Here is a 22,781-nt window from a genome sequence, read left to right as displayed (position 1 = left end):
CCTTAAACCCACGAAGTTGAAGTGCATGGAGAGGAAAACCGTTGCAAATTAGATATGCTTAATAAAAAAAAAAAATTATTTTGGACGTAGTGATGGTTCGAAACAAGAGATGACAACGTTTAGTCTTGGGGGGGGGGGGGGGCGCAACGATAATAGTCACATTGACCGAATGGCAATCATGAAAAAAAAAAGCATTGTATTCTTATTCTTTTCATTAAAAGTTTTGTTTAATGCACTAGTCATTATTATTATTATTATTATTACATGATACCTCCAGGGAGTCCAAAGACTCATCGAATGAGGGCACCTACTCGACAACTGTATCTCCACCAATTAATCCACCAACTAACGAACCGTAACTCCATCAAAAGCCAACATTTTAAACTACTTAGTGGAAAATAGTACTCTAGGGTTATCGAGGAGCGCCTTATAGCTTGATAACAATCTGTTAATTACTTGTTATGTCTTACGATATTCATTTCAAACCCACTTTGAAACAAAGGTCACTGCTTGGTACTCGAAAATAACATTCCATAAATACTTTATACTTTAGACTTCGAGCGATCAGTGGCACCACTCCGCAACGTTGTTAACCCTGAACGTATATTTCATTGATCTCGTCTATTTCCGACCCGTCAAACTATAAATATTTGATCCTGCTTGATGATCTTTGAATTCATTCTCATATAGCCTTTCTCAGCAAACTATGGCTAAATAAATAAATAAAAAAGGACAAGTACAATTTAAAATGGATTTAAATTGGTATCGCCCATCGGCGTAGCGGTGTAGTGTAAGCAATTTATTATTATTGTTGTGTAACTGGGTATCTGAGAACATGGAGCCCAGGTCATCGCCAAGACCCACGCATTATTTAGACATAATATTAATTCAATATAATATTTGTTGAGGCATTTACTATATATTTATGATTAAAAATTGATAGGAAACTATTTGAAATTATTACATTTGTTCAAATTATTACATTTGTTCAAATTATTACATTTGTTCAAATTATTACGCTATATGTTATTATTATTATTTATAATAATACCTTTTGGAGTGTGCGTGCGTGCGTACGTGCGTGCACGCACACGCACGCACATACACACTCCACTTTTGAAAGCTCAGACAATTTGGTACATGCCAATTTCATTCACAGTTACTGAATAGTAATGAAATTAATGTACAAGGTGATCAAAATTAAAGTATCCCTGTTTAAGGCCTTGTGCAGCGCATCCAGTTATCATCCAGTTTTTGCAAAACTTTGCAAGAATGCATTGCATTATACAGAAGCTATATCTCTGGGGGGGGGGGGGGGGGAATTGTTCCAAAATTCACTACCAGGGGATGTTGTTGTAAACAGCAAATGCATGGAATTTGCATATCACGCAAATGGGGGTGCCGGGAGGGTTTAAAAAGATGAACACAAGATTTTTTTTTTATTCTGGTTGTAAATACCACCATAAATGATGACACTAACCTTGCCCCAACATGCATTACTCGTGAAGCTGTACTAACTAAACAATTGCAATGCTCTTGTCGTTTTAAAGAAACAGGATCGTTGGGAGTTAGACCTGGCAGAGGTAGCAAATCAATCATACAACAAATGAATGAAGTTGCTACTGCCGTTGTGGAGCAGTTGTGGTCCCGTTATGTTGGTCCCTGCAGCGCACGTGCTGTATCAAGACACGAATGTTCTTTCCACAACTGTCTGAATAACCCTGACACAGGAGTTGCGCCTGCAGAACTTGGAAAGTTGACTAACATTCTTTGCTCGATTGAAGTTGGACATTGCTTGGTCCTGGATGATTTTGCGCAGAGATGAGGTTTCACTCGAACAGAGCTGTAAATACCCAAAATTGTGCTATGGACTATGCGAAATCCGCATTCAAACCAACAAATTCCTTTACATTCGCTCAAAATTACTGTCTTATGCTGGTTTACATCTTTGTTTATCAGATTTTTCTATCAGATTTATCTTTGAGAACATTCACCATCATATCCTGTGACCTGCTCAGTTACTATCCAGAGGTTTCGCGATGTGATAAACAGTTTTGTTGTGTCACAGTTACAACAGCACTTGTGCATGAATTCAATACATTCAGTAATTTTCATGCAGGATGGGATCCCTTCACACATCGTCCATACATACAGGAGGTTCTGCAAGAACATTTCACAGGAGCGAGAGTGATCAGCCATGCATTTCCCACTGCATGGCAGCCTCGTTTACCTCAGACTTCTGTCTCTGCGGTCAGATCTCGGGATTTCTCAAAGATAAGGTTTATAGGGATCATCCTGATAACTTGCCAGTGCTGAAATAAAGAATAATGCATGCACGCAACATCATTTCTGAACAAATGCATTCTGCCATTGAACACACCGTGAAAAGGGTAGCATTTTGAATAGTACAGCCTGAGAATAAAATGGAAGTGAATAAAAATGTAATACGAGGGTGGTCTGAAAAGTTCTCGGCCTAACAATGAATAAACGAATTTATAATTTCAGAATTATTTTTATTTATCAAAATAATCTCCCTTAAGACTAATACTGTACATTTATTCCAACGATGCTCTAGCGCTATTATCCTGTCCCTGTAGTGGTTCTCAGTAAGATCCACAAAATACCCCTCTACAGCTGCAATCACCTGTTGATTCGAAGAAAAACGCTGAACAGCGAGAATGAGTTTTAGTTTTGGGAGGAGCCAAATCTGGTGAATATCACGGAGATGTTCCAACAATTCATAGTGCAGATCCCTTAATTTTCCAATTGCCAAAACAAAAAATTCTCACGAATTTTTTCGTCTAGTCTTGTTAAAAGATCGGAATAATACTCCCCCGTTATTGTTTTACCCTTTTCAAGATAATTAATAAACAAATTGCCTTTAGCATCCCAAAACACCGATGCCATGACCTTTCCTGCTGATGGAACCGACTTTGTCATCTTTGACGCTGAACAACCGGCTTCTGTCCACTGTTTTGACTGCTGTTTGGATTCTGGTGTGTAATAGTGAATCCAAGTCTCATCCATAGTAATAAATTGACACACAAATTCAGTTTTAATCTTGTTAAAATGTTCCAAACACTATTCAGAGATTTTCATGCGAGTGCGTTTTTGATCTGGTGTGAGCAAGCGAGGAACCTATCTTGCGCAAAGCTTTTTCATTTGCAATTCTTCATGCAAAATATATTCTACACGTTCTTTTGAAATGCCTATAGTCTCAGCAATTTCACGAACGTTTAATCGCCGGTCATCCAATACCATATCGTGCACTTGATCAATGATTTCTAGTGTTGTTACCCTTTTTGGATATCCTTCATGGTCAAGACTGGTACGGACATGTTTAAACTCGGCAGCCCATTTCTTAATTGTCGAAAACGAAGAAGAGTGCCCATAAACTTTTATGAACTTTGAATGAATTTCTTTTGGCATTAAACCTTCTTTTACAAAGAATTTTATAACTGCACGATACTCAATTTTATCCATTTCAAGGGATACAGACAACACTTTTGCTTTAGACAGCTGAAAATAAAATACACTAAGATGGTAATATGTAATATGTCATTTAGGAACATGAGATGCTACAGTTTACACATATTGTTATGCTACTTTTGTTTATGTATATGACTCGCCTTCAAACAAAATGATCAAATGTAACGGCCTAACAGTTACTAAAGTGCATGTTTTTTGAAATGTAACTCAATGCCAGTTCAGCCTTGAAAATGCTAGACAGTGGCTAGTGAAACTTGTTGGCTCTTTGTATATATATTTTATCATTTATCTTCTGGTCTTTTAATAATAAAAGTTATTTATTGTAATACATCAGACCAAATATGTACAAGTTATGTATATGACTGTTGGAAGTTGCATTAATCTTCCATTGTTCTCTGTTCCATTTGGAGAATAAAAAGGCATAGAGGATTTATATTTTTTAGTCAATTCATACTATAACAAACAGCAGACTCACTCACTCGCTATCACAACGCTAGTTAAGGAAAATTTGCTATAACAACTTTTTGCTATTTTGTAATGTTTTTTTCTTTTATTTGTTTAAAATTTTATTTTGGTGTTTATAAACACCAAACATGGGCTTTTTTTTCCATACTACTTTAGGCATCTAACAAGTGGGATAGTAGTGGTGGTCTCCCACTGGGCAATGAAATTCATATCTCATCTAAAAACAATCACAAACTTCTATGCCTATAATGGGATTTAAACCTTCAACTTTAATGAGAGAGAGAGAATTGGTAAAATTATTGCTGGCTAAAACAAGTTAACTTATAGTTTGTACATGTTTGTTATAGCGAAAATCGACGGTAATTATTTAAATTAATAAGTAAACATGCATAAACAAAAATGGATAGAACATTTAAATCGAATGGACGACGGCAGACTACTGAAAATATTATAAAAATATAAAATAAGTGGTAAAAGAAGAATCGGACCAAGGAAGAATGGCATGAGGCCAGAACATGTCACCTGGCCTAAAATTCATATTAAGAAGTAAACACAATTAATGCTAGTTACAGTTAAGTACATGAAATAGTGGCAGTTGTCTGCAATATTCTTGTTAATATAGCGTGCTGCAGGAATACATTAAGTTGTATTAATATATTCCTGCAGCATGCTAAATTTTGAAAATCGCTAACTGCCTACAGATTTCCAAAATTAGGACTAAACCATGGTGATTAGGTTGTTTGGTTGTTAAATAGAATGAAATGATTTTAGAGAAAATGTTACAGTTTTATTTTAAATTTAGTCTTAATCTTTTAATTAGAAAGGCTGTGATTATAGGACTAAGAGAACTGCTTACTTTCTTAAAGAGAATGAAATGGAATTTTAAAGGAAATGTTAAAGTTTAATTTTAAATTGAATACTAAAATTTGATAGTGTTTTGTTTTTTTTACCACAGTTTTTCCATCTAACTGAAGGTGAGTTTTCTAGATACGTACTGATATGGTAGCGTTTTATCCTCCCAGAAATTGAAGCTTATCTCTAGGGCCAGTTTTATCATAAGGCAAATCTAGGCAATCACCTAGGGGCGCTAAGACTTGTGTACATGTGCTTGGTGTGAGTATGACAAAATATATAGAGAGAGACAATGTATAGGGGCGCCTAAATTTTCTTTGCCTAGGGTCACCAGATACTCTCAGACGGCCCTGCTTATCTCCATGCACAACAGATTGGATGGAAAACAAAAGCATGGACAAACAAATCGGGGGTAAACCATCATTCTTTATGATAAACATTTTCAGTCAAAACCTGCTTTACCAGACAACACGGTGATATGTAATTACTCTGATTGCGTTCTATCTAAACCGAAAATGAGTATTCCCAAAAGAGGCTTCAATTTTTCTATTACCCCCGATCTAATTCCTAAAGTGGACATATTATGCAGTGTAGAAAAGGCCGTTTTGTCACTACCGGAGCCCATAGCTAATGATCTCAGACTTAAAAGCAGTATCATTCTCTCTTCTTCAAGAGCTCCCCATCAAAACATCACTCTTCCATAGAAAAAAGCCATGTTCAGGTTAAAGAAAGATAAAGAAATCATCATATTAAAAGCTGATAAAAGTAACTGTACGGTTATCTTAAACACCAGTGATTACAAAGATAAGATTGCCAACTTACTTTCTAATACATCCGAATCTAGAACACTTACCGTGTTCTAAATTCGGACCACAGTTTAAAGAATCATAATGATAACAACGATTTATTACGTAATATGGATAGCTGGCAAACAGAATTAAAACGACGATTGAAGTCTATGCATCCACTGACACCGAGACTATATGGCTTTCCAAAGGTTCAAAAAAATGGTATACCGTTACGCCCAATTGTTGATGGTATTAATTCGCCTACCTATTTATTATCAAAATACTTTTGCAGGTCTCCTCAAAGCACACATCCCAATTCTGATACTTATATACGAAATTCACAACATTTCGTGGAGAAATTACAAAACATCTCGATCTCCAATACAGATCTTCTGGCAATCCTGGATGTTACGTCTTTATTCACCAACATTCCAGTAGAAGAAGTGATCGACGTTTAAGAAGCTTATTCTCTCAAGACATCACTTCTTCGTACCATCATTGTTTAACATCTAACTTTTTCCTATGGAACACAACTATTTATCAGCAATTAACAGGTCTTTCAAGGGGAACTCCTCTTGCCAGCTAAGGTTGGTCGATTGGTAGAGCCTCTGCTACTAATGGCTCAGTCAAGTAAGTTTGAGCACGGTTAGTAGTTGGAAGATGACCAATCGTTCGATGCTGTTGGCACACTCTCCCTCGATGAGTCCTTGGACTCCCTGGAGGTGTCTAATAATAATATATATATATAATTTCACCACCCTATGCCGATCTCTTTATGGAGAAATTTGAAAGTATAATTTTATCTCACGAGCCTGTGTAGCTCAGTGAATGTGGCGTTTGCACACCACCGCGCTTGGCCGCACGAAGGAAGACTTGGTTTCGAGTCTAGTCGGCGACTATAGGAAATTTTTCTAAGCCTTTTTTCGACCGGTTCCCGAGTTAGTCGATCTCTGGCACGGGCAAGCAGGTTTTTCCTCCCGGAAACTCGGGTTTTTCGTCCTGTAAACTCAAGAAAATCGACCGTAGAACCCACATTATTTCAGACATTAAATATATTGTGTTAGGGTTAGGGACCACGAGATGGCGGCACATTTGAGCCGTCTCTCTTCACTGCGTACCGCTTAATTAGTGATAGCCTTGGGCCATCTGTCTCTGATTGGGTACCAGTGGAGATTGAACTGACCACTCAGTCTCCAAAAGTTAGATAGGGCTAAATGGCCTCGCCTACTCCCCGTATACGGGAATATAAAGGCGTTAGCTGATTTTTTTTTTTTTTTTTGATAATTTTATCTCAACTAGATCCTAAACCCACAGTTTGGTGGAGATACGTTGATAATTTTATTGTTTGGAAAAATACGGAAAAGGATTTCTCGATTTTCTAGGCAAGATTAACTCTTTGCATCAAAAAATTAAATTCACTCTAGAGCTTGAGAAAGATAATCAATTACCATTTCTGGACATTTTAATCAAGAAATCAATAGATGGACGTATCAACCTTATAGTTTATCGCAAACCCACCAATACAGGTAGATACTTGCACTTCACTCAGTGGCGTAGCTAGAGCTTTATTTGCCCTGGGAGGTCACTGAGTTTGTCGCCCCTCTTAATACATACCAAAAATATGATTACAAAAAGTCAAAACGACGTAGGGAAAGAAATTATTGCTCAGAAACACTATATGTTTATGTTTATTTTAGTTGTAAGTATAGTTGTTGAAAAGTAATTATTAATTAAGTAATAAAATTACTAAGTTAACATAAATAGAAGAATAATCGAAAAATAAAATTCTCACGTGAAAAGTGCCACCCGTGGCGGACCGCACCCCACCCCCCTAGCTACGCCACTGACTTCACTTCTTCACACCATATTTCTCGGAAACTCAGCATTGTACGCATGTTAAAAAATAGAACCTCTCTCATTACTACAGATGATAAAGACTTCCAAGCTGAACTTTCCCAGATATGAAATGACCTTACAAAGAATGGTTATCATAAGAAATTGATCCACAAGATACCTTTCTGTGAACCCCCAACAAAGACAACCTGAAGATATACATTATAATTCTACCATTGGGATTCTGTTTGTAGGGACAATTTCTAATAAAATTGCCAGACTCCTCAAGCCACATGGTATATGAGTAGCTTTTAAACCTGCACAGACCATTCGCCAATTTTTACGATCTCCAAAAGACGTCATCCATTTTTTAAATATGCCAGAGTTTACAACATACCCTGCTTGTGCGGCTTGAATTATATTGGCCAGACTTCAAGAAGTTTTGAAATCAGGAAGGAGCACGTAGGAGACGTCAATAATAATAGAGAAGACAAATCGGGGTTAGCCTTTCATTTTTCTAGGACTGATCACATTATAGAATGGGATAAAAGCTCATTGCCCTACTTCAAGGAGGACTTCCGCTCCCAAATTATAAAAGAAGCCACAATGGTGCTCTGCTCAGAACAAAACCTTAATAGAAACCAAGGACTGATTCTGTCCGAGATCTGGAAGACCCTTATTAGATCTTTCAACATGCCAGAACAACTAGCAGATCATACATGCGTTATGCGTGTGATGTACGCGTTCTTCTGCTTTTATAAAAAATACAATTGTATTCGGTTTATTTTATAGTTTTAGTGTTAACAGTTTTTAGCATTTTTATACATCTTTTACCCTGATGTAGCCAGGGTAACAATTACCAATAAAAATTAGTAATTGTTTTTCATAATTTAAAAAAAAAAAACTTATGCATGCAAGGCATTTTTAAAAGGTTGAAAAGCACTCCTTTATATTTATTGTCATTATCAGCAAAATGAATGAGATGTTTCCTCCCCCTACCATCTGCCCACAGTTTTGCTGTGTGACCACAATGTAACACAAGTGGTTATCATCCATGTCAATTGATTCTTGATGGATCAGTGGCTCAAAAAAGGAAGGTGAGCAGTGGCATGCCTCAGGATTCTGCTGTTTGGCCACTACTGTTTATAATGTATTTATTAATGATATTTCATTTAGACTGACTGGAGATCTTCATATTTTTGCTGATGAAGATTAGTAAAAATATGAACCCTCCCTTTGTATAAGGCATTATCAGAGGATGTTAATTCTCCACAGGAAAATCTGAATAACTTTTAGCTTGGATAGATGAGTTGGTTAGTGTAGTTTTAATATTAATAAATGCAAGGTGTTGCAGTGTGAAGTGCATATATAAGACTGCTTACTGTATTGGTGGAGCTGTTCTTTAAGAAGTGGATGAGATTTGCGATCTTTGGGTGATGATAGACAGTGGATTGAAGTTCTGAGGGCACATTGCAACTATTGCAAAGACTGAACATTTATTGCTGCTATGATAAGAAGACATAGAAATGTAGGGATAAGGAGGTAGTGGTGCCTCTACTTTTGTATAAGGCATTGGTTAGATCACATAGGGACTACTGCACTCAGATTTGGTCATCTAATTTTCATTGTGATTTGGAAACACTAGAAGATCTAAGTATGTCCATTAATGAGGGAATGTAGATTGCAGAGTTTGTTAGTTAGGAGGAAAAGAGGAGATTTAGATTTCCTCTTTTCCTCCTAACTAACAAACTCTGCAGATCTTCAAGTTGGTTATGGGATTTTTATCAAATTAATTCAGAAGGATTTATGAAAATAGTGGATGGTAAGATGGGAAGAATGAGAAGTCATCCCCTGGAAACTGCATAAAGATGTAGTAAAGAAGGATGTGAGGAGTAGATTTTTTCAAAGTTCAATACATTTTGCTGGTTGAGTGAGCCTCCCATGATGTGCCTACTAACTCCATGGGGGTTACTGCAATAATAATAATGTGAATATCAAAAAACATACAGAAAAAGAAATACAGGCTATTTGAATAAAAAAAAAAAGAAATACAGACTATTTGAATAAAAAAAAAAAGACATCAAGATAGCTGGACATAACAAATATATATACACTTACTGTGGTCTTTTAGTGTAGTACTTGAAAATGTACTCAAAAACTCTTAATACACAAAATTCTTATTGATGTAATGAGCATGTTGCAGTAGAAGTTAAGACAATGTCCCTAAGTAGGTGGATTGGTGATTCGAGTAAGCCATGATAGAGTTTGTACTAATGTTAATACACAGGGAGAGGGAGAGAGAGGGAGAGAGAGAGAGAGAATTGCATATTCCAAGGAGGGGAGGATTTAAATTATAGTTACATCACTGATATGCACAGAAAAATTTAAATAGTGTTTGAAAAATGTCATTAATAATGTCTGGTAGCTAATCAACAAGATAAGACTGATAAAAGTGTTGAGAGCATAACAAATTGGCTTCTTCAGATAAGCAACTGTATGATCAATTACCTTAGAGGTACATAGTATATTTAAATATACAGGTGTCTGTAAAAGTTAATGTACAAAAAAGCATCAGCTTTATCACTCATACTACAAAGTAACTGTCTTAAATTAAATTATAATTATGTTATTCTTTTTTTTTTATGTAATCAAATCCAGTAATGCAAGAGAACTGTATAATATTTTTCAACTTTGTAGTCTGCTAAACTGCACTCATTCATGGAATTTTTATTATTATTATTATTATTCCTGATACCTCCAAGGAGTCTGAAGACTCATCGCGGGAGGACACCAACAACTGTCTCTACACCTAACCTCTACTACGAATCATCTCCATCAACGCCATCTACCGCCCACCTCCAACACCACCACAACTAGTAATTTTTGTCTGTAAATTGCGTGTGTTCTGAAGGGCCGATTTGTATGTATGTATGCGGGATGAAAAACCCGCATACATACATACACATTGGCAAGCAGTTTTAGAATTCTGTCATTTGAAATTGCAAAAAGTTTTTTTTTTTATTTTTTTCATCATTTACACCATTTTCCATGATACAAATGAGAAGACAAGACTATGAATAGATCATTCTTTTAACAGGGATAGTCATTTCTACAGTTGCGAAATCATTAATGATTCCATCAATACCTAAGTATTGACAAAATTGTGTGAACTGCATAAAATTGCAGAATAAAGTGCAACGAAGTATCTTTTTTTGTTTACCTTCATAATTTATCTTTATCAAGGAACTAATAAATCCTTCTCTTTATATGATAAACTTCATAGGGCTGAACAATAATTTTCTCACTCCTTTTTACAACAATTAATAGTTACATAAGACTATTACACTTTTTTATAAAATCTTTATCAAGTAGCTTTATTTTTATCCTCCTACATGTTTCGCCAATCTGTTTCTATTGGCATCCTCAGGGAATACAAATCAGTAAGCACAAAATGAAGGTTACACACTAGGTTATAACCGATGGTTCTAAATCATACAAAAATTGGTATTGTGCGTGACAATGTGCGTGTCTCGTTAACGTGATTTATTCGTGATGACTCATGACGTAATTGTTATGAAAGTTAATTTCTTTGATATTTAATGATCTGATAAAAGATTTCCAAATTTCTGGTAAAATTAGACCTTGATTCTTGTTTAAGTTTTCAGTTTTACGGACGACTGTAGCTGCTTCTTTAAAGATTCTTGAATGGTAGTTATCTTCTATGTATGGTTAGTAGAGGCAAAGTGGCATGAAAGGCCTGAAATGTCTTGTCTGTTATTTCTGACATATCCTATGTGTTCTTTCTTTCATCTTTTATCAGATCATTAAATATCAAAGAAATGAACTTTCATAACAATTACGTCATGAGTCATCACGAATAAATCACGTTAACGAGACACGCACAATACCAATTTTTGTATGATTTAGAACCATCGGTTATAACCTAGTCTGTAACCTTCATTTTGTGCTTACTGATTTGTATTCCCTGAGGATGCCAATAGAAACAGATTGGCGAAACATGTAGTAGGATAAAAATAAAGCTACTTGATAAAGATTTTATAAAAAAGTGTAATAGTCTTATGAATAATTGTCAAGAAAAAATTCAACATAATTAATAGTTACTTTTCTCTTTTCAGACAGTGTTCTCAGACATGAAAAATGAGGCCCTTGCTGTCTTTATTGATAATACAGGAGAATGTTTCAATATCTTCAAGGAAACAGCTAATCAATGTGATATGGTAGCTGTAATGGGTCCATACAATCGAATTCAGTTTAATAAAGTTGTATCTGCTGGCTCCACCTTTGAGAAGGCATCAAGAGACTGCAAAAATGAATTTGGTATTTCTCCAGTTAATTCTCTTATAGTGTCCATGGGGGTGTGGACTAAAAGAACTCGGTCATCTGCCATTCGAGATGGCACAATAACAGAATTTACTGCTCTCTCTTCTTTGGAAGAATTATTGAAAGGAACAAATTACTTTAAATTTATTACTGAGGTTATTCAGATGAAATCCTCAGATTTCAATGCAGAGTGAGTGATTAAATTTATCACGTGATGTATCATGAACAAAAATATTTATACAGCTTTTTATGCAAATATTCGATGTAAAATATGATGCAGAAAAATTAACTGTTTACCTTTTGTTATGGAGCTGTACATCTCATTCCACACAGCATGTCAATTCATATTTCTGCTGATTAAGAAGTCAGAAATCAGATATTATTATTATTATTATTATTATTATTATTCAGGCCACCATGGAGTCAAGAGACTCATCGCGGGAGGTCCTTCCTTGTTTTTCCTAGGAAATACAAAGTCTATCATTCCACTCCTTGAACTCATTGACCGTTCTTGCTCCCACCACTCTATCAGGCAATGCATTCCATGGTTCAACTACCACTCCATGCAAAGAAACCACTCCTCACTTCTTGCTCACAGCTTCCTATCGTACTTTCCAGGGATGGCCGCTTGTTCGCTTCTTCCCATTACTACTCCACCAAATGAAAGAACTCCCCAATGTCCATCCTGTAACTGCCTCTTAACAGTTTAAGTCTCGATCATATCACCTCTCCTTCTTCTATCCACCAAACTCTGCAGTCCACATTCCCTCAGCTGATCCTCATAATTAACACTGAACATCCTTAAACCATCTTTGTTATTTGCCTCTGCACCCTTTCCACAGTTAATTTATCCCCTTCAAATCCTGGGGACCAAATTTGAGAACAATAGTCTAAGTGTGGTCTGATTAGGGTCTTATACAACAGAACCATCACTCTTCTATCTTTGCAGGTCAGCATCCTTCTCAGTACTGCAGCAATCCTCTGGGCTACCTTCACCACCTTTGCAATATATGCCCCCTGAATTTCAGTTTTCTATCGATCATCACCTCCAGATCTCTTGTCTCCCCTACTTCCTCCAGTACAGCTCTTCCAATCAAGTATGCAGCCTCCCATCAATGTATCCAAAACTTCAAGACTTTACATTTTGCTGCATTAAACCAAAACCCCCATTCATTTGCCATAATTGGTCTAGTTTATTCAAATCCTCTTGCAGGGCTGCCACATCTGTACTAATACTAATAACCCTTCCCAGTTTCACATCACCTGCAAACAACTGAATATCTCCTTGCAATCCATTGACAATGTCATTGATATAAAGGTTAAACAATACAGATTCCTGTACTGAACCCTGTGGAACCCAACTTGTAACCTTCTGCTTCCTTGATATTGTCCCACCATACACAACTCTCTGATATATATCAGACAGCCAATCCTGAATCCAGATGACTAACCCGACATCGAAACCCATATGCTGCAATTTAAATATCAGCTTATCATGTGGCACCCTGTCAAATGCCTTTGCAAAATCCAAAAAAAATCCATGGCAGTGTATGTGTTTCCCTCATCAACTGCTCTTGTCACTTTATTATAAAAGGCAATCATATTACTTAAGCAGGAGCACCCCTTAACAAATCCATGTTGATTCTCACAGATAACATTACTGTCATCTGCACAATGCTGTATATAGTCCCTCACTATTTATCCAATTTCACCTTAACTACTGATGACACACAAACTGGCCTATAATTAGACACTTCCAGTCTGCTACCACCCTTATGCAATGGCACAATGTTACCTTCCTTCCATTCCTTGGGTACTCTGATAGCCATGGACTTTCATTGAAAAGCCAGGTCAATGGAGCAGTCAGTTCTTTAACACATTCTCTCAAAACCTGTGGTGAAATACCATCACCATGTCAGTAAGTCCCACTGCTTTACTGACATCTAGAGTACTCAGTATTTGGAACACATTCTCCTCTAAACCTCAAACCTGCTCTACCTCTGTAGTATTAAAACTTTCTTCTCCAGGATGAAATACTCCAACAAAGTGCTCATTGAACAACTCCACTATGTCTACTGCATCAGTCACTCTATTCCCATTTTTATCCCACAATATCATTATTGCACAATTATTTTTCCTGCCACATAGCTAAAAATTTCCCTAGGATTTCCTTTGGATCTTAGTGCCAGTCTCTTCTCATATTCCAGTTTTGCCTTCCTCACCATACTAGTCACTCTCCTGGCCTGAGTCTTATATTCTTCATACATCTGCACTCCACCCTCTCCTTATATCTCTTTCATAATCTCTTTTTCACCTGCAGTTCCTGTTTGATATTGTTTGTCACCCACTTTACACCAAATTGTGTCCATTTCTGCACTCGTGGAACACAGCTTACTACTGCTACCAAATATTCCTTAACCATTTCCCAAGCATTAACACTATCCTGGCCTTGAGGAGAGATTTGATTGAAATCATTTTAGGATAATGTGGATTTAGTAGTTTGTTTTTGTTGTCATCTGCATTATGATTTTTTTTCTTTAAAAGAAAAAAATGTCATTTATTGCATATGCTAATATGGTGATTTTGATGGTTTTCTCAGGACTGAATTTCTAAGTTATGATACCTATGGCTATTTTTGAGGCTCTTTTATTTCATTTCTTCTTCTTCTCTCCCATAGTCCTAAATGGACTATTGGATCTCTTATGGCTGGTAGATGATATTCTTTGTCAGCCTCCTCCAATCATCTCGGTCTCTTGTTCTAGATGTCAATTGAGAAAGGGAGGAATTTGTCCATTTTTTGATGTTATGTCCATTTTAATCATGGTCGGCCCCTAACCCTTGATCCCAGAAGAACGGTTCCTTCTAGTGCTTGCTTTGGAATGCCAATAGCCCTCTCCACATGTTTGAACCATTTCACCTGTCTTTCCTGTCTATTGAATCAATCAGTTTTCAGATATTTTCATTGGTTTTGTGAGCGGTATAGGGAATTCTCAAAATTCATCTGTAAGTTTTCATTTCAAAAGACAGAAGTCCCCTTTCATCTTCCCTCAATAAAGTCCAGGCTCACAACAATACAAGAGGACAGAATTCACCCAAGTGTCAATTAGACTTGGTCTGGTTGTGATTACCATTCTATTATCTCTCCACAATGGTTTTAACTTCTGTAGGACCACGATTGATTCATTTACAGATATAAAAATTATGTTATTTATAAAATAATATTCACTAAAATTTATTATTACAGAATTTATTATGTAATTATAATTTAAATTTCATCTCAGTCAATATTTTAAAACTGCATGCTATTTAAAAGAATGAGCTAAAGATATTTGCCAGCTTTCGTGTACCGTATACAACTCTGCTTTTGTGAAATGACAACAAAGAAATGGACATAATTACTAGGCCCTAAACATCATGTCCACACAACAATACGACACTCTCACAGTATCTATTATACCTTGCCTTAAACTCACTCACTGTCATAGCACGCACAACAGACTCTGGCAGCTTATTCCACTCATTTACCACTCTAAAAGTAAAGAACACAGCTCTAACATCCCTGCTAACCACACTCTTACCAAGCTTCCATAGGTGTCCCCTAGTTCTCCCACCACCACTCCTGATCTCAAAAATATCCTCTGAATTAATCCTATAGAATCCCTTTAGCAATTTGAATGTCTCAATCATATCTCCCTATCAACTAATTTCTGCAACCCACAAATCTTCAACCTGTTCTCATATGGTTCATTCCATAGACCCGCTATCATCTTAGTCACTCGCCTCTGTATCCTCTCCACCTCCTCACTATCAAAAAGGAACCGAGGTGACCAAATCTGGGCACAGTAGTCGAGATGAGGTCTTATCGAGGCTCGGTACAGAGGTACAATAACTTGCTTGTCTCTGCTTGTCAAGGCATTTTTCAACAACCAAGTGAGTTGATGAGCTGATATAGCTATTTTTGCAATGTGCCCCCTAAACTTCATCTCACTATCCACTAACACTCCCAGGTCCCTGGCCTCATCAATCTCCTAGAGTACAGTTCCACCAATGTGGTATACTGCTGCTAATCTTTTCACCCCAAAATGCATAACCTTACATTTTGTCACATTAAATTGACATCCATTCTCCTTAGCCCAGAACTCCAATCTATCCCAGTCATCCTGCAGGATTTTCACATCTTCTGCATTCACCATCGCTCTACTCAACTTTGCATCATCAGCAAATAAATGAACTGTTCCTCTCAGATCCTTCCCTATATCATTAATGAACAAATTAAACAGCAGTGGTCCAAGAACAGAACCATGTGGCACACCACTAGTCACAGGCCATCTTTTGGACTCTACTCCTTGAGATCTCTCCATCAACCACCCACCTATCCATCTCACCAACCCTATATATCCATTCCCATATGTTGTAGTTTACGGATTAGAATTCCATGTGGTATCCTGTCAAATGCCTTAGCTAGGTCCAGCAGTATCACTGTAAGTGGTCCAGCAGTATCACTGTGAGCAAGTTACTGAGACATGATCTACCCTTCACAAAGCCATGCTGTCTTCCGTACAGTATCTCATTTTCATCAATCCATTCCTGTATTTTTCCTTTGACTACTTTCTCCAAGACCTTGACGACGACTCCTGATATGCTGATCGGTCAGTAATTCGCAACCGTAGTCTTGGATCCTCCTTTATGCAGTGGAACTATTTTCTCCTCTTTCCACACCTTTGGGACTAAACCAGACCCGAGACTCAGATTAAACGACACGGTCAAGGGCACTGATAATTCTTTGGCCGCTTCACGCAACACCCATGCCGGTATACCATCCAATCCCACAGATGTATTCACATTAAAGTTCTGTAATAGACTATTCACCTCCACTTCATTCATCACAATTCCCGTATAAACTAATGGTTCCTTCATTTTTTCAATGTCACCACCTGGGTGATATACTTTTGCAAAGTGTTCGCTCAGTAACCCCATTATATCGACTGATTCAGTGACCTCCTTACCATCGTCATTCCTTAAAATCATTTTGCCATCTACAGTGTTTTTCTTGTTTGCCGCATATTGAAAGAACTGTTTGGGATTCTCTTTAGCTTGCATAGCTAGTTTCCTTTCATAATCCGCTTTTGCTTTTTTTTACCACACTCGTTATCCTTCTGGCCTGCACTTTATACTGTTCGTGTGCCTGCAGGTCACCTCTTTCTTTAAATTCCCTCCACAGTTGTTTCTTTTTTTTTGCAGCTGAAGCTTAATGGTGTTATTCATCCATTTAACCCCTACTTGTTTTATACTATTCGGACCCTAGGTATACAATCAGCCATAACCTCCTGTAAATGCTCCTTGACCACTTCCTATGCTCTATCGACATCCAGCCCTTGCAGTTGTACTTGCCATGGCACTGATCCAAGCAATCTCCTAAGCTTGTCATACTTGCCAGCACAGTAATTCCACATATACCCTGTCTTAATCAAAAATTCCACACCTTTAGCCACCTCCCAGGTCAAGACCTTATGATCACTCTCACCAATAGGTGGCAACATGGTCATATTCATTACAGTCAAATTCTCAGATGCTATTACCAGGGCAAGCACTCTCACACTCCTAGTATTTTCAATTACATGCTGTCTCAGATAGTTATCCCTTAATATTTGAATAAAATCCATTTTCTTCCTCACATGTGCCCTCTCCTCCTTCCAATCAATATTACCATAGTTGAAATCTCCTATAATAATTACCCTCCTTCCACTCATGTCATCAATTTGTTTATGCATACTATCTCCACCATCTATTCCATCACCTGGTCTATAGTAGCATCCAACTGTATATTTTATTCTGCCAGTCTCAATCTCACACCAAATAGCGTCAAATGAGCTCTTTTCACTATCCTGTGATACAACTTCAATTCTCCTTGGCTGCAGTTAATCAGCTATCATCAATAACACCCCTCCCCCCATTTTATTCTCTCTGTCCCTCCTAAACACACCACTATAACCTACACATTCTATCCCACTAACTATATCATCTTCCGTCAGCCATGTTTCACTAATGCCAATAACCTGTGGCCAGGAAGAGCCAATCAAGGCCAAAAATTCTTACTTCTTGTTCCTAATACTCCTGGTATTAGTATACATGAAATGCAGTGGACCCTTTGTCCCACCCCTATCTTGATGCGTTATTCTAACTATCCCATTCCAATTTTTTGTCCTTAGTACTGTCTCGGGTACATTATATACATTCTTACACTCAACTGTCTCACTGATATCTGCATATCCACTCCCCTTTGTGGAAGACCTAATTGAAATATCATTCTGTTTACAACACATTTGCACATTCATACCTACACATTCTGGGTGGTGAGCCATGCCTTATGGTATACTAGGGCAATTTGATGTAAATCAACTATGCCATGTGCAAGTAGCCTAGTCACTAAAATACTACAAGATGATATGGAAGGATGAAAATCTGAATATAATTTCTTGTCAAGTATAATTTAATTCATACCCACAAAAAGAAGTGAATCTGTTATGTATTTAATGAAATAGTGTTTCCTTCGAATTTAATTCACTTCTCTAGTTGCATTACCACAAAACAGATTTGGTATTAACTTGAAATTTAGAATCAGATGTTAATGTTTATAATTCTGTTAAACTTTACTGCTTAATATCAGACATCTTTCATAATTTAATTCTTCTGTAGTTATTGTTATTAATACAGTATGCCAAAGTTCCACTTAGTTAAACAACACATGTTGATTATTATTTTAATAAAATAAGTTAATATTAAAAGAGAAGATAAATGCAAAATCAGATGTTTTAGTAAAATCCAAGCAAATGCCAATTGTTAGATAATCAATTTATTTTTCATATGTGACAAATTCAGAAATAAAATTATTTGCATTGTTTTTATTTATGTTTCAATCACAATAATGTGGGGACTAATTTTCATTGTTATGAAGGTAACAAAAATATATGAACTTATTCCAATACATAACATTTCATTAATATTCAACACACAGAAAGAAAGCCTTTTAATGAAAATGCATTTCTACAAATTTCTCGCGGCTTTTGAAAACTGGTCCCCATGGATTTCCGCTACCACTATCGTTGGTTGCACTGCTTGTACTGCTGGCTTTTTTTTCACTTTCCTTTTTCCAATCAGACCAGTTAAAGGTCTGTTTTTCAGAAGTAGATTTATTCGTCCAGGATGAAAAGGCAGAAGACCTAAAAAAGAAGAATTTTAATCAGTGGTGGTGATTCTTACTAAAGCAGTTATATTGCTATCAATCAGATCACTATGAATTTCTGTCTATCAGGCAATCACCCCATAAATATATAGTTTTATTTCATTTAAGATTTTTATTTGCTTGTTTTGTAGTTTTGTACACATGAAATTATATAAATTGCAGAGAGTGAGAGAGAGAGAAAATGTATAAAGATAGAATTAACTGTCCTATCCAGAAGATGAAAAAAATCAAATCAATACTTCTCAAATTCTCTCGTGGTATATTTCAAAAAATCTTATTATTAGTTTACGGCATCTCCTTGGAGTTTGGATGCTCACTGTGGGAGACTGAAATCAACCATCACACACACACACACACACACACACACACACACACACACACACACACACACACACACACACACACACACACACACACACACACACTCCTCTCGTACCTCTCCTTGAATCCATTCACCATCAGGAAACTTGCATCCAATTCTAGCTATCCATTCCACTTACTCACCACTTTTCATGCAATTAGTTGGTTTCTCACTCAGTTCAAAAATTCAACAGAAGATGTATTTCAATCTCACCTATTCTAGCAATATATTTTAATTTTGGAACCATTTTAGTTTGACTTTGGAATAAGTGTGTGAATTTCTTTAAGTTAAAAAATTTACAAATGAAAGAGAAAAAAGTGCTACTCATAAACCCTTGCCAGTCTTGTACATAGCTAATCTTCATCAATTTAGTAGACAGGATTTGGAGGAGATAAATTAACTGTGGAAAGGGTACAGAGGCAAATAACGCAGATGGTTTCAGGACTGTACAATGTTAGTTATGACAATCAGCTGAGGGAATGTGGACTGCAGAGTTTGGTTGATAGAAGAAGGAGAGGTAATATGATTGAGACTTTTAAACTGTTGAGAGGTAGTTACAGGGATGACACTGGGAAGTTCTTTTGCTTGGTGGAACAGTGGGAAGAAGCGATGACAAGGGGCTATCCCTGGAAGTTATGAAAGGAAGCTATGAGGAATAGGGTGAGGAGTGGTTTCTTTGCACAGAGGGTGGTTAAACTGTGGAATGCATTGCCTGATAGGGCGGTGAGAGCAAGAACGGTCAATGAGTTCAAGGAGCGCATGATAGACTGTGTTTCCTAGGAAGGACCTCCCACAATGAGTCTTTTGACTCCATGGAGGCCTGAATAATAATAAATAAATAATAAGTAAATCAGTAGACAGACATTATGGCTTACTGTGCAGAGTGAGAAGAGTAACTTTATAACTTGCAATAACATGATGGCTTTACCTCTTAGCCTTACTGGTATTGCTGCTAGCTTTGTGACATACAAATGCACATCAAAGTAGTCAGTGTGCATTTGTGTTGTGTTATTTAGTTAAAAGTTAAATTAAAAGTATTTTAAACTAATTATGGATCTTAAATAGTCAAAAAGTGGGGTAAAAAGAAAATACATTAGCACTCATTTGTAAGTTGAAACAGAACAACACGAAAAAAGTTTTTTTTTTTCTTCTGAAAAAAATTACTGAAGAATTAGGGATAAGACCACAGACACTGTCACAAAAAATAAGGAACAAAATTAATTAAAAAAATAAAGAAACAAAAATAAGCAATAAGGATATTTGTTTTAAAATGTTATGTAATGATTGATAAGAACAGGGTATAAAATAGGAAGACATTACTGCATCCACAGTACAGTTGGAAGAATGATGGAACAGTTGCCTTTTAAATGGAAAAGATGTTTGATTCTTGAATTGAATGTGTGTGTGTCATCAGTAGTTGTTAAGGTCTTGGAGAAATTAGTGAGTGTCTATATACAGCATTGGGCAGATGAGGGTAATGTTATCTGTGAGAATCAGCATGGATTTGTTAAGGGGCGCTCTTGCTTTAGTAAAATGATTGCCTTTTATAATAAAGTGACAAGAGCAGTTGATGAGGGAAAGGCATACATTGTCATTTTTTTTTATTTTGCAAAGACATTTGACAGGGTGCCACATGATAAGCTGATATTTGGTTGCAGCATATGGGTTTAAATGTTGGGTTAGTCAAATGGATTCAGGATTGGCTGACTGATAGGTATCAGAGTTGTGTATGGTGGGGCAATATCAAGGAAGCAGAAGATTACAAGTGGGGTTCCACAGGGCTCAGTACTGGGACCTGTATTGTTCAACCTTTATATCAATGATATTGTCAATGGATTGCAAGGGGACATTCAGTTGTTTGCAGATGATGTGAAGCTAGGAAGGATTATCAGTAATAGTGCAGATGTGGCAGCCCTGCAAGAGGATTTGAATAAACTAGACAAATGGACAAATGAATGGGGTGTCGGTTCAATGCAGCAAAATGTAAAGTCTTGAGGTTTGGGATCCATCGATGGGAGGATGCATACTCAATTGGAGGAGGTCGGGGAGGAAAGAGATTTGGGGGTTATGATTGATAGAAAACTGAAATTCAGGTAGCATATTACAAAGGTGGTGAGGGTAACTCAGAGGATTGATGCAATACTGCGAAGGACGCTGACCTGCAGAGATAAAAGAGTTATCATTCTGTTGTATGATCAAATCAGATCATAGCAGATCAGAGCAGACTTAGGCTATTGTTCTCAGTTTGGTCCTCAGGATTTGAAGGAGATAAATTGACTGTGGAAAGGGTACAGAGGCAGATAACAAAGATGGTTTGAGAACTGTACAATATGAGTTATGAGGATCGATTGAGGGAATGTGAACTGCAGAGTTTGGTGGATAGAAGGAGAGGTGATATGATCTAGACTTTTAAACTGCTGAGAGGCAGTTACAGGGTAGACATTGGAGAGTTCTTTCACTTGGTGGAATGAGCGATAACAAGAGGCCATCCCTGGAAGTTACGAAAGGAGGCCGTGAACAAGAGGGTGAGGAGTGGTTTCTTTGCTTGGAGGGTGGCTGAACCTTTGAATGCATTGCCTGAGAGAGGGGTTGGAGCAGGAACAGTCAATGGGTTCAAGGAGTGGTATGATAAACTTTGTGTTTCCTAGAAACAACCTCCCATGATGACTCTTTTTACTCCATTGAGTTCTGGATAATAATAATGGAAAAATTTGATTCTTGTGATATGATGAAAGGAATATTTATGTCAGCTGTATTCAACTGAAGTTGAATTGACTAATTTCATACAGGGGTAGTAGTCTCCCCCAACCCTAGTTGGCCGAGTGGTTAGCGTATCCGCTCTCCAGCCAAAATACTGCGTGGTTCGAATCCAAGCATGGGCATGGATGTTTGTGATTGTCTGTGAAAAATACTAGTGGTGGTGGAAAGTAGATAGCGATGGTGTAGATGATGATGTAGTTGATGTATTGAGTGATAAAGACAGAGTTGTAGAGTAGGTGCCCTCCCTCAATGAGTCTTTGGACTCCCTGGAGGTGTCACATAATAATAATAATAATAAAACCCAGAAACTTTGGTTTTTTTCCAGAGAAAAACAATTATGCAATTATAAAACAAAAGTACTAATTATGGGTAGTAGTTATTATTATTATTATGTGACACCTCCATGGGGTCCAAAGACTCATCGAGAGAGAGTGTGCCAACAGCATCGAACAATTGACCCCTTCTAACTACTAACTGCGCTCAAACTTGTTTAACTTTTTTGCGAATCATTAGTAGCAGAGGCATAGGGTTGTGTGGTGTAGAATGCCATATAATAATAATTATTAGAGGCCAAAAGAAGTGTTGCTTGAAGAAGTAGTATATGCATAAATGACTTAATGGTTTTAGCATGTATGCTTTAGCTGGACTC

The 22,781-nt window shown here is 37.0% G+C and overlaps 1 protein-coding gene and 1 long non-coding RNA gene across 2 annotated transcripts in view; one reads left to right on the top strand and one right to left on the bottom strand.

Annotated features, from left to right (window-relative positions):
• Window positions 1–18,669, top strand: part of LOC150107120 (uncharacterized) — a 69,088-nt gene extending 50,419 nt beyond the window's left edge. Inside the window, exon 2 of the mRNA XM_090391644.1 lies at window positions 11,564–18,669. Coding sequence (XP_090247770.1) covers window positions 11,564–11,962 — 399 coding nt within the window. The 3' untranslated portion in view covers window positions 11,963–18,669. The remainder of the gene's footprint in view (window positions 1–11,563) is intronic.
• Window positions 18,606–22,781, bottom strand: part of LOC150107119 (uncharacterized) — a 30,914-nt gene continuing 26,738 nt past the window's right edge. Inside the window, exon 3 of the long non-coding RNA XR_016548232.1 lies at window positions 18,606–18,988. This is a non-coding gene — a long non-coding RNA (uncharacterized LOC150107119). The remainder of the gene's footprint in view (window positions 18,989–22,781) is intronic.

The sequence above is a fragment of the Typopeltis vanoorti genome, chromosome 4 (genome assembly GCF_054136105.1).
Source record: "Typopeltis vanoorti isolate ZY-2024b chromosome 4, IOZ_Tvanoo_1.0, whole genome shotgun sequence".
In the NCBI taxonomy this organism is placed as follows: Eukaryota; Metazoa; Arthropoda; class Arachnida; order Uropygi; family Thelyphonidae; genus Typopeltis; species Typopeltis vanoorti.
The sequence above is the reverse complement of the archived record's forward strand: the minus strand, read 5'-3'. Positions and strand labels throughout refer to the sequence as shown.